The sequence below is a fragment of the Nomascus leucogenys genome, chromosome 19 (assembly GCF_006542625.1).
Source record: "Nomascus leucogenys isolate Asia chromosome 19, Asia_NLE_v1, whole genome shotgun sequence".
Taxonomy (NCBI): Eukaryota; Metazoa; Chordata; class Mammalia; order Primates; family Hylobatidae; genus Nomascus; species Nomascus leucogenys.
Genome location: NC_044399.1, coordinates 36,579,994 through 36,593,738, shown reverse-complemented (window position 1 = coordinate 36,593,738; position 13,745 = coordinate 36,579,994). Strand labels below are relative to the sequence as shown.

Genomic DNA, 13,745 nt, shown 5'->3' with positions numbered 1-13,745 from the left:
TCTCCACCCTCATAAGGCTTATGTTAGGATAACTGGCAGGTAACATTTTTATTCTAAATCACAATCACTTTATCAAACCCCAAAGAATCAATGAGCTTCCTTAATAGATTAAGATAATGTATTATAAGATGCTAACACGTGGTTTATCCTAATACTTGCCTGAGACGTGCTAAATATTGTAATTATGAAGAAAGGGCTATCTCAAATTCCTACTGTTTCTATTTGTGTCTGATGCAACAATAGGAGAATCACTGCTCCAATCAGCAAGCTGCATGGAGGTGTCTTCTTTAACTTCAATAAATATAATTTCTTACATTTCCTGATCTGTCCGTAGCAGTAAAAAAAAAAAAAAAAAAAAAAAAAAATTTGTCAGGTTTTTTCCTTTTTCTTTAAGTGAGGAAAAGTACAGAGGTGGGAGAGCAAAGAATAGGCGAGGGGCAAAGTAATACCCACAAACACACACTTTCCAAACACAGAAGTTTCAAATCTGGCTGCCATGTCTTAGATAACAGTATCTTACAATAATCATTCAGTAGAAAAAAAAAACTGGCTTCTAATTATAAATGAAACTGAAAGGAATGAATATCTAGATGGAAAAAATTTATCTCATTTTGCTAACTGCAAAGATATTTTGCTCCTCCATCTTTTCCAATTTAGTTTTTTCCAAATTCCCTGACCATTATCTACCCTTTGGAACTGATGTCTTCTTCACATGTACACATTTGGTTTGTGCCTTTCCTACTGCTCACCATACGAGGCAATTATACATGCTTAGTTTATAGCTGACTTCTCCACCAGTCTTGTAAATTTGAAGGCAAAGGTAATGCCTTATATCATCCCTCAGTGTTTGAGAAGCCTCTCAACAAACTTCTGCTGAACTGCCTTCATATCAAGTACTAAGGCAGGAGCAGCAAAATGACACAAATTGCAATGATTCAAACTATGGCAGGGCAAATGTAAAACTAAATGATTAAAAAATAGAATAAATCCCATCCTGGCTAACATGGTGAAACCCCATCTCTACTGAAAAATACAAAAAATTAGCAAGGCGTGGTGGCGGGTGCCTGTAATCTCAGTTACTCGGGAGGCTGAGGCAGAAGAATCACTTGAACTCAGGAAGCAGAGGTTGCAGTGAGCCGAGATTGCGCCACTGCACTCCAGCCTGGGCGACAGAGCAAGATTCCATCTCAAACATAAATAAATAAATGAAATTTAAAAATAGACTAAATCAGGCCAGGTGCACATGGCTCATGCCTGTAATCCCGGCACTTTGGGAGGCTGAGGTGGGAGGACTGCTTGAGCCCATGAGTTTGAGACCAGCCTAGGCAACAAAGTGAGATCCCCATCTCTACAAAAAATTAAAAAAATTAGCTGGGCATGGTGGCGTGAGCATCTGTGATCCCAGGTACATAGGAGGCTGAGGCAGAAGAATCCCACTTGAGCCCAGGAGGTTGAGGCTGGAGTGAGCTGTGTTTGTACCACTGCATTCCAGGCTGGGTGACAGATGGAGATCCTGTCTCAAATAATCAATCAAACAGTACTTTGATTGACACTGGGAAGGTAATACCCAAGGGCAGGAGGGTGGAATTTAGTAGTTGCTTTCTGACTCTGACAAAGTTCAAATCCCAGCTCTGCCATTTCTAGCTGGGGGAGTCTAGACACCTCCCTGAGACTCAGTTTCTTCATCTGTAAAGTGAGAACAATAATAGTACTACTTCCAATGGTTATTGTGATGCCTACTTAGTGCTGCACCCAGTGTCTACAATCACAAATTTGCACAGTCACTTTAAAGAAAAGCCAACTGTATTTAAGGTAAAAATAAGGGTGCAGATGTTAAAATTCAGAAGAAATTATCTTTACTTCTCCAGCCTTATTTTCTGTACTTTACATGGCATCAGCACTGTACTGCCTGTGGTTCCCAGCATATATCATGCTATTTGTAGCCCTGTGCCTTAAGTTCTTGCTTAATAATGTTTCTTTTGACTGGGCACCATGGCTCACGCCTGTAATCCCAACACTTTGGGACGCTGAGGCAGGCGGATCACTTGAGGTCAGGAGTTCAAGACCAGCCTGGCCAACATGGCGAAACCCTATCTCTACTAAAAATACAAAAATTAGCCAGGTGTGGTGGCCTGTGCCTGTAATCCCAGCTACTCGGGAGGCTGAGGCAGAAGAATCACTTGAACCCGGGAGGCAGAGGTTGCAGTGAGCCAAGATCGCGCCACTGCACTCCAGCCTGAGCGACAGAACGAGACCGTCTCAAATTAAAAAAAAAAAAAAAAGAATGCTGCTTTCCCTCCTGCCACTCACCCTAACCCTCTGTTTGCTGACCAATTCCCACTCACTTTTCAAGGCTCAAGTTATAAGTCCTCGCTGGCCTTCTTCCTCTTTCTCAAGGCTTACGTATTTGTGACAACTACACTGTAATCTACTGACCTATTTAATATCAATCTTTCTACTTCTACTGTAAGCTTCCTGAGGTTAGAGACTAACTGGCTGCTGGATCACCAGCAGTGGTATAAATGAGTAAGTAAATAAATATGTCTCAGACACAAAAAAGGTACTAAATAAGTTTTTCAGAAAATTATATCAAACAGTTACGTAAAAACTAAGCTGGAACAGAGTATTATCTCTCCCCATCTGTTTCTAAGCACATCCTTTCCCACTCAATAAATGAAGTACTTCCCTCTATCTTTCAGGAAGTCTAGGGAACCATGGGACCTTTCATTACATTTCAGAGCCACGAGTACCTCACCAGGCTTTACCCTGACAGGAAAATGAGGGGCACTGTGATCAGTAGCTTTGCTGCTCAGATGGGCAAGAAAATGCAGGGCAGTTTATAAAGGTATCTGAAGAGAACTCAGTGCTGAGAAACAAAGGAAGGGAATGTATGAGATCACCTGCACAAAATAGCACTCACTAAATACTTCTGATTAACAAGATTCTTAAGGTTTTACTCATGTACATCCAGCCTCTGGCATATTTCAGGTTGAGTAAAGGGGCTCATCAAGAATTACACTTTTTTTTTTTTTTAATTGGAAATACCTTACCTACTACTAGGTTTACTGAATGGAAAAACTGCAGCTAGGTGTTTTTGTTTTTTTAATGGATTAACAAATAAACATAAAACATGGACATGTGAATAGCTTCAAAAGGCTAGGCACTGCTGCAGACAACACTACAGCAGGCATTAACGGAAAAACAGTAAATCTTAAGCTGCTGAAACCAGGAGTGATTTTTTTTTTTTTTTTTTTTTTTTTTTTTTGAGATGGAGTTTCCCTCTCGTTGCCCAGGCTGGAGTGCAATGGCGTGATCTCAGCTCACTGCAACCTCCGCCTCCCAGGTTCAAACCATTCTGCCTCAGCCTCCCGAGTAGCTGGGATCACAGGCATGCGCCACCACACTCAGCTAATTTTGTATTGTTAGTAGAGACGGGGTTTCTCCACGTTGGTCAGGCTGGTCTCGAACTGCCGACCTTATCTGCCCACCTCAGCCTCCCAAAGTGCTGGGATTACAGGCGTGAGCCACCGCGCCCAGCCACCAGGAGTGATATTTAATGGTGCTACCTAGCAAGGCAGTGCTGCACAGTGTCTTTTTCAGCGTGAGCATAATCTAGAAACTGCTCCCTCTCACTTAAAGCCAGATAGAAAGATGAGAAACCTGAAGATATCTTTTGAGGACCAAAGGCCTTCTGTTTCTCTGGGCTTCCCAGGTAACTGAGTGAAAATTCAAAATGTAAGTTAGTTTAAAGTTTATTTTCTATGCATGCAATTTAATAAATACTAAGTAATATATGCTAAACTAACTAAATTCCTATGAGACTTGCAATGGAACTTCAATGGAACACCTTATACCTGAATTAAGTATTTGGGAATTTAGTACTTCCCAAGGAGGAGTTACACACCATTGGAAAAAAGGAGTGACTGTTTCATATAATGAACTAAGAAAAGCTGCTATTTGGAACAAAATAAACATAATCCTTACTTCACATCATGTAGTAAAATTAATTTCAGACAATTAAAAGGTATAAAAATAATACTATAAATAGCTTTAAAACATATAGGTCTAAATTTTTTCAATAAGTAGAATATTTCTATCCTTATTGATGGAAAAGTGAACTAAGAAAAATAATTTTAAAAACTCACACACAAGACTGGATTGATGGCATTAAAATTTTGTCAATGTCTGTATATACAAACGAATGAAATAAAATAAACAAAACAAAATGGCAAATGAAAAACCAGAGGAAAATTTGCAACATAACAGAAAAAGGTTAATATTCTTAGTATATAAAGAATACTTACACATCAATATGAAAACAATAAATAGCCATGAAGAAAGCTGGGCAAAGAACATGAACGATTTACAAAACAAGGAATATATAATAAAACATATAATACTAAATATTTGAAAAAATGTTTAGCCTCTAATTTTTAAAAATGTAAATTAAAACAACAATAAAATACTAGTGATTAAGAGAAGGGGTTGTGAGGTCAGACACCAGGCCTATAATCCTGGACAATTCATTTCACTTATCTGAGTCTGTATTTTCTTGGTAAAATCAAGAGAATAATAATGCTTACCCCACAGGAGTGATGTGAAAATTAAGCAACATGATGCACATAAGATACTCCACACAGTGTCTAGTATACAGTAAGCGTTCAACAAATATCCCTATGATGATGATGCTACTTAAGGCTGTGAGAGTACACTGAAACATTTTTATACAATGCTTATAAACAAAGATTGATTCAGCCTTTCTGCTGGATAATTTGGCAACATGTATCAAAAGTCTTAAAAGTGATCATATCCTTTGGGCTTCTCAAGATATCTGTCTATGCTTAAAAACAGTAGAAGAACTCAAAATAGAAAAGATTGCTAAATATGACTATATCTATTGATCATCCATTGATCCATGTGTCAAATACTTTTTTTTTTTTTAAGAGGGAGTTTCGCTCCTGTTGCCCAGGCTGGAGTGCTATGGCGAGGTCTTGACTCACTGCAACCTCCGCCTCCCGGGTTCAAGCGATTCTCCTGCCTCAGTAGGAGTAGCTGGGATTACAGGCACCTGCCACCACATCTGGCTAATTTTTGTATATTTAGTAGGCTGGTCTCAAACTCCTGACCTCAGGTGATCTGCCTGCCTCAACCTCCCAAAGTGCTGGGATTACAGGCGTGAGCCACCACGCCCGGCCCCCATGCGTCAAATACTTTTGAGCTCTGATAATACAAAAATATGCAAATGACGCAGTCCCTGACTTATAGGTTAGTGGGGGAGATAAGTAATAAAACAAGTAGAGTAGAAAGATAAGAGCCACCATGGGTAAGTATAGGGTGCTATGCTGTGCGTAGAAGGAGCACCTACCATGGTCTGAGGGGGTGGAGTCAGGGAAGCTTCTCAGAAGAAGTGACATTTAAGCTGAGACCTGAAGGATGAGTAGGAAATAGGTAGAGAGATGAAGGAAAAGTGTTCCAGGTAAAGGAAACAGCGTGTGCAAAAGCCTAAAGACCAAAGGGAGCATGGGCATGTCAGCTTAACAGTGAGCAGTGTGCAAGGCAGGGACTTGGGAAGAGACAGGGCTGAAGAGGTAAGCAAGGCTGGATCATTTAAGGTCTCACTAGCAATTTGAATTATAGACTTTATTCTAAGAATAATACAAACTGAATTAAAAAGCAAATAGTTTGTAACAAATATAATCGTTAATATTTGTAATACATCGAGGGTACACAAACTGAAAAGAATAGCTCATAAAAAGGAAATACGATTGAAGTGTTGCACAACTCTGTAAGTTAACTAAAAATAATTGGATTGTACACTTATTAAAACAGGTACATTTCAGAGTTTGTAGATTATACCTCAAAAAATATATCTTTTCAAAAACTTTAATGTAAATGCCTAATAAGCATTTGAAAAATACGTGACCTAACAATAAAATACAAATCAAACCAACTAGGTACTACCCTTTATCCTAAAAAATTAGTAGTGATTAAAATAAAAATGAAATGAGGCTGGACACATTGGTGTATGCTTATAATCCCAGCTACTCAGAAGGCTGAAGTGGGAGGATTGCTTGAGCCCAGGAGTTCAAGACTAGCCTGGGAAATAACAAGACACCAATTCAAAAATGAAAATGAAATGAGAATATTCAGTGTAAATAAGGTTAGGAAAAATGAGCATTCTTACACTATGCTAGCTGGAATAAACATTAATTGGAATAACTTTTCTAGAAAGTATTAATATATAACAGAAGTCTTTAAAAAAAATTGGTTTTTTTTGACGGACTCTTGCTCTGTTACCCAGGCTGGTGTGCAGTGGCACAATCTTGGCTCGCCGCAACCTCTGCCTCCTGGGTTCAAGCAATTCTCCTGCCTCAGCCTCCCAAGTAGCTGGAACGACAGGCATGTACCGCCACACCCAGCTAATTTTTTGTATTTTTAGTAGAGAAAGGGTTTCACCATGTTGGCCAGGCTGGTCTCAAACTCCTGACCTTGTGATCCGCCCACCTTGGCCCCCCAAAGTGCTGGGATTACAGGTGTGAGCCACCGTGCCTGGCCTTAAAATTGTTTATACCCTATAATCTAGTAATTGAATTTCCTGAAATCTTAATAAATGTTCCAAACGGAGTCAAATATTTATAGCCAATGATGTTCATTGTAATGTAATTTATAATAGAAAAAAAAGGGCTGGGTGTGGTGACTCACATCTGTAATCCCAGCATTTTGGGAGGCTGTCGTGAGAGGACTGCTTGAGCCCAGGAGTTCAAGACCAGCCTGGGAAACAGGATGAGACCCCATAGCTCCAAAATATAAAATATTTAGCTGGGCATGGTGGTACATATCTATGGTCCCAGCTTTTTGGTGGGGCTGAGACGGAAGGATCACTTGAGCCCAGGAGCTCAAGGCTTTAGTGAGCTGTGATTGCACCACTACTCTCCAGCCTGGGCAACAGAGTGAGAACCCTGCCTCAAAAAAAAAAAAAAAAAAAAAAAAAATCCGGGGGCAGGGGGGTTGGAAAAAAACTGAATGCCAACCAATAATGGAATGGAATGGTTAGAATGAGTTAAAACTACTGAATGGGGCCGGGTATGGTGGCTCACACCTGTAAGCCTGTAACTTCAGCCAGGCGTGGTGGTGCACGTCTGTAGTCCCAGCTACTTGGGAGGCTGAGAAGGGAGAATCGCTTGAACCCAGGAGGGGGAGGTTGCAGTGAGCTGAGATCATGCCACTACACTCCAGTCTGGGCAACAGACTGAGACTCTGTCTCAAAAAACCAAACCAAAACAAACAAACAAAAACTACTGAATGCAGTCATTTAAATGATATGGCAATACATCTGTGATAGACACCAAACTTCTAAAAAAACAAAGATATAAAATTATATATACAGCAGCACTTCAGCTTTATAAAATAAATGGCACATGTCTTTTTTTATCTTTTCTGTACTTCTCTGTATTTCTGGATTTCCTACAATAGTCATTTCTAGAGTTTACGAAAATTTCTAAAGCTGTCTTCAAAAAATTCAAAGGCATTGCTTTTTTTTTCTCTGTCACTGGTGCCTAAATAAGGAAAAGCATCACTTGTGTTTATACTTAATAGAAATCAATTTCATATCTGCCTTGGCTTTATTTTCTCAAGCTAGGGAGAGAGGTGTGCCATATTTAATCCATATGTACATATAACTCAATAATATTTATTCGGCATCAAGAAATAAGATGTATATGTAAATTGATTTACCCATTAATTAGAATGTGCACCTTAAATGTCAAAACTTTGGTGAAACTTAGATGGACATCTATCTAAAAATATACCACACTCAATCCTGATTTCTTAAATCAAGATTTAAAACAAGAGTAAGCCTTCTTATGATGATTCAGAATCATCATTAGGAACATATAATAGTAGCTCTCAGGAATTACTGGGTCCTAGAGGGCTATCTGTCCCTATATTACTTAGGCACGAATTGCTCAATTTTTTTATTATGCCAGCTACTTGTGGGTTTTTTTTTTCCTTTTCCCTTGTGGCAAAACCAACAGCTATCCTTTCCCAGCACTACGGGGAACCTGCCTTTAGCAGCACCTGTAATTTTCCATTCTTATGTTGCTTTTGGTAATCTAAGAATAAGGAAACTTAATATCCAAATTTATAAGATTTATGTATAAAGTAAGAGTTAATAGGCTTCAAACAAAGCTATCACCTAAAATGATTTGCACAAACTTAGATGATTCTGTTCTAGGTAGTCAAGGTTGCAATATAAATGATCTCCAAAGAGAGTGTAAGTTCTTGATTGTGCCTCATATCTTGCACCTTTACTCAACTGGCAGTCAAGTCTCAGGAACAGAAACCGCATATGCTGTTTCTCTTATCACATCATGGAAAGAGATATAAACCAGGAGCCAAGGAACTTACTTCTATGCAGTTATTACACCCACAAGTTTTGTCACTTTCAGCCAAGTCTTTAAACTGTGGTACCTGTCCTGCATAACTTTTGGGGCTGCTTGAGAATTAAATTAGATCACAAACACACACACACCAAAAACCACACTGAAAAGTATAGGGCACTACAGAAAACTAAAATATTATTATAGCATTGTACTGTGTTTATTTAACCCTGGATCAATATAGGTATCAATTCAGAAAATTCACACCAGATTGGGGATTGGTGGGAGAATGGGGAGGAGATGATGGTCAAAGGGTACAAAGTTTCCATTAGACAGGAGGAGTAAGTTATGAAGAGCTATTGTACAATATGGTTTGTATAGTCAATAATAATATATTGTAGACTTGAAAATTGTAGCCGGTCACAGTGGCTCATGCCTATAATCCCAATTCTTTAGGAGGCTGAAACAGGAGGATCCCTTGAGGCCAGGAGTTCAAGACCAGCCTGGGCAGCAAGACCCCAAGCAAGTCCCCATCTCTACAAAGAAAAAAAATTAAAATTAGCTGGGCAGTCCCAGATACTCAGGGGGCTGAGGTAGGAGCATCACTTGAGCCCAGGAACTTGAGGCTGCAGTAAGCTATGATTGTGCCCCTGCACTCCAGCCTGTGCTACAGTGAGACCCCATCTAAAAAAAAAAAAAGAAAGAAAGAAAATTTAAATGTTTTCACCACAAAAAAAGCTAACTAGGTGAAGTGATACAAGTTAATTAGCCTGACTTAATTATTCCATAATGTACACATATATCAAAACATCATGTTGTATATTATGTTTTGTCCATTAAAAATTAATACATTTTTTAAAATAAAAGTTTAAAAAAAGAAAATTTATACCAGAAAGAATCGAAAGAGACAGAGATGATTCTTATATTGCCCTCTAATAATCAGGAAACATCTATTATCTAGTTAGAACAGTATCTATCCTAAGAGTTGGCATCTCTGATCCCTCCCCACAAATCTAATCAGTTCCCAAGTTATTTTCCACAACCCCTCATATCTGTCTCTTTCTTTCCTTTACCACATCAAAATCCCAGTTTGGGCATTTATTACTTCACACCTGGGCAGCCTCTCACTGGCTCCACTCATGGCCTCTCTCTCTTTCTCAAAGCCCTCTGGCTCATATCTACTAGATCAATTTTCTTAAAATAGGCCGGGTGTGGTGGCTCATGTCTGTAATCCCAGCACTTTGGGAGGCCAAGGTGGGCAGATGGCTTGAGCCCAGGAGTTCGAGACCAGCCAGGGCAACATGGCGAAACCTCATCTCTACAAAAAAAAAAAAAAATACAAAAATTAGCCAGGTGTGATGATGCGTGCCTGTAGTCCCAGCTACTGGGGAAGCTGAGGTGTGAGGATCGCTTGAGCCCAAGAGGTGGAGGTCGCAGTGAGCCGAGATTGTGCTGCTGCACTCCAGCCTGAATGGCAGAGTGAGACCCTGTCTCAAAAAAAAAAAAAAATCTTAAAATACCACGGTGATCATATCTACTCGAAACCTCAGCAGACTCTCCATTACCTTCTCCATCAATTCAGACTGCAAACTCCCAAGCTCAGTAGTCCCTGTGCAGCCCTAGCTGCCTCCTCGCCTTTATCTCTTACTACTCCCATACAAATCCTTCCTCAAACTGGTCTATTTAATTCCTTCAGATATGCCCTGTACTCTTCTGCCTCTAAGTTTTGGTGTACACAATTTCTCTTCACTTGCAATACTCTCTTCTTCACAGCTTGTCTCTTGGCCTATAGAAATTCAATCCATCCTTCAAGAACTAGTTCGAGAGCCACCTACTAGGCATACTTTTTGATCACCAAGAAGGAAAAGATGGCAGATTCTAAAGTTAGACACATCTGGGTTTGAATTATAACTCCAGTCACTTACTGGCTGAGTGACACTGCGCATATTCCTTAATAACTCTGCCTCAGCTTCATCTTTAAGATGGGGATAAGAGCAACTTCCCTAAGGCATACTGTGTAAAGTAAATGAATTAATTCATATAAAGCACTTAACAGGATGCCTGGCATAGATGAGGACCCAAGAAATGTTAGATATTCTTATACTGTTATTATTAACATTGCCATTAGTGAACTTATCTTAATCTGAATTCAGACAATACTTATGGCCATCACAAACTCTTCACGTACCTACAGTATCATTCCACTCCTTCTTCTTTTCCCTCTTACCTCATGTTAGTTCTTCCTCCAATGCCCCAGCCCCCCAGATTGCAAGATCCTGATGAACAGGTCAATTTCTTATACATCTTAGTATCTACAATGGTCACTCACACCTAGCATATTGTTTAATGCCTAATGAAACAACACTAAAGAGCTGGCAGTATTAAAATGCCCTGCATCCTATAGTGCAAAAGTATTAACAGAGTGCTTAAAGTGATTAATTAAAAAATGTAAATTTCCAGCCTCACAGAATTAAATCTCTTCTTTCATGGTCCTCTAGGTTCTTTTTGCTCTGTATTTTAAAACAAACAACCCAACCTATTCATATAGCAAGAGATAGAACAGCAAAATATATGGAGGTCAGACAGCAGCCAAATGCTAGAGTACAAGGACCTCGAAACAACTCAGCTGAACACAATTCTGGATAAAGTCCAATAGGAAGACAATTTAAAGGGAAAGGAAGCTGGCTTATCACTTATGCTAATGATGTTGATTGTTACACCAGCCTTAGGATTCCTTTACATACAGGGCCAAGTATAAACAACTGAAATAACCAGGCTAGTAGATATAGAAATATTAGTGATTTTGCTCAACAACTGAGCTTATTACATGATCAATTTAATTACCTATGTCAAAAGTGACTATTAACATACCTCAAGATTCTAAAGTAACTCAAGTTTTGGCTAATGAAGTCATATCAAATGTACATGGTCTTACTGTATACTAATCATTCACTTCAAGTAAATTAGTATGATGACAACTTGATATACATATATTATCATAGCATAAACTATTTTCAACAATGCCCAAGGAAAATAAATGTTACTATAGTACTGATTTCTAGTTTATTTGCATGACTCTACTAACTTTCGATCGATTTCTTCAAAATCAGGCCTAGTAACCACAAACCAAAGAGTTTACTAGTGGAGTGAATTAAGAAGGTTTGATGGTATGTTAATGACTTTCCAAAAACTAGCATAAAGTACTACACATAAGAATAAATTATATTAAAGTTTTATTCCTATGATACTTGTCTTCAGATGACCCTAAAATGTTTTACCAGCTTTGAAGTATAAGTATTCTCAAATCACAAAATCTTCGATTAGAAATAGTCTTATAAGTCCCCCACTGCAGGAATTCTTTATACCACCTCCCAGGCAAAATGTTCTCCAGCCTTTGCCTGAATATTTCCAGCAATGTGCCCTCACTATTTTGCAAGGCAGTGCACTCCACTGTTACAAATTCTTCCTTACAATCACTGGAAATCTGCCTCCCTGAACCAAGAATACCAGTTCTGCTCTCTGAAACAACACAAGATCACTTATTAAGATATAGTTGTCAATTTGATCACACAAAATGCAATTAAAGCTCAGAAAAGAAGAAACCACAACCATACACAACAAAACTTTGAAATTCAGGAAATTATACTGAAATGACAAGCCAGCAAATTTCAGGATATCAAAGCTCACACCTCAGTTAACATACAAATATTAAGAGTAACCTGATTGATTTTTTTACAGTGGAAAGTGGTACAGTGTTTATTAAATACCTTTTTTTGCAACCTGATACTACTAAATCCACCAACACCGTTTTTAAAGTTATAGTTCTGTAGGAAGTTCAAGGTGGTTTTCCCAGTTGCTCGCATTTTCATTCAGTCTATTTCTCTCTAAAACATCTGGATGTTTGTTTTTTAAAGCCCATTTGCCCCACTGGTGCAATATATTGTTTTTAAAAACAAATATTTTCAAAAACGGAGGCCAAGAGAATGGAGTGTAAAAGAATGGGGGTGGGGCGAGGAGAGAAGGCAAAGACGGGCCTAGCGGGGAAAGGCTGGTTACTGGGTATTTTCCTTCTGAGAGCATGCTTTATTGGCATAGGCATCTGAGGTAACCAGCCATACAAACACGACCTTACAACAAGAATGATCATGAGCAATGAGGGTAAGGCATAAATATCTGTAAGACGGAAATAATTTGGCACTGATCACCAAGCAGCACCAGATGCTTCGGGACCTCATAAAGGAAAGGTAAGAGGTCCAGGAAACAGAGATCATTGCCACCCTTTGGGGTGGGGGGCAGGCGGGAGAAACCAAGGAATAACTACCGTTGGGCACCAAAGCCTGAACAGTACAGAGCAAAGGAAAGCCAGCAAGTGACTAGGGGAAGGTACACACCCTGGCGAGTCCAAAGAAGGGTGTGCAGTGTGCAAATACTGAACAGGTCTATGAAATGGTGTGGGTAAGAGATGTGGGTGTGGGTAAGGGGCAACGCAGGAGGCTCACGGTCCCCTCCCTGCAGCAGAGCAACAGAAGGTAAAAGAAGGGGGAGGGTGAAAAGCAAGAATGACTCATTACCAAAAGGAAGTGCTCAAGCCATGGGGAGGCATGCCACAGGGGATTTCAGGGCGAGGATTGTGAGGAGCTAGGTGCTCAGGATGATGGGGGCAAAAATCAACGTCTTGTAGTTCCTGCTGCTAGTCTTTAAGATGGGGGTGTGGGGGGTTCGCGGCAGCCGAGTGCCAAGGCCTGGGAAGCGGCGCGGCGCGTGCGCAGTGGCCTTCGGCGGGACCCGCTGAGGCAAAGCGGAGCCGCAGTGACAGAAGCAAGAGGAGCGGCCGCCAGGAAGGACTCACCGAGGCGCAGGGGCTGGAGGTGGTGCTGGGGGTAGGTGACCGCTGGACCGTGACCAAAGCCATCTAGGCGCTGCTGGGTTGTTCCGGGCAGGGCATTCTTGTCCTGAGTGTGGGGGGCGGGAGGGTGACGGAGCCGGGATGGGGAAAGGGGTGCGGGGTGGGGGTGAAGGGAACGGGGAGGAGGAGGAGGCCGCGGGAACGGCCGCAGACTCCGCACCCACCACCAGACTCTCGCCGACTGACGCGCCGAACGGGCGGCGGGCGGGCGGTTAGGCAGCTGCGGGGCACAATGAGCGCTCCCAGTGCGCAGGCGCCACCTGTCAGCTACCGCCTCTCCCCTTGGCGCGCGCCGCCGCCTGGTCGTAACCCTTGAGTTGCCGGAAGCCGGCCGAGTGCGTGCGCGTCGGGCCGCCGCACCCTCCTGGGTTTCCTCCTTCGCGCTGGAATCGCGCGGTTTGCCAGCGCTGGGTGCTGTGGAGTGGAGTGGGGAAAGGGCCCGAAGGGAGCCAGCCGGGTGA

At 41.0% G+C, this 13,745-nt stretch overlaps 1 protein-coding gene across 2 annotated transcripts in view; it reads right to left on the bottom strand.

Moving 5' to 3' along the window:
• SSH2 (slingshot protein phosphatase 2) overlaps window positions 1-13,518 on the bottom strand; it is a 306,875-nt gene extending 293,357 nt beyond the window's left edge. For both annotated transcript variants that reach the window (XM_003277077.4, XM_012503542.1), the window contains exon 1: window positions 13,228-13,518. In XM_003277077.4, the coding sequence (XP_003277125.2) occupies window positions 13,228-13,290 (63 nt within the window). In that variant the 5' untranslated portion in view covers window positions 13,291-13,518. The remainder of the gene's footprint in view (window positions 1-13,227) is intronic.
• Window positions 13,519-13,745: the final 227 nt, after the last annotated feature.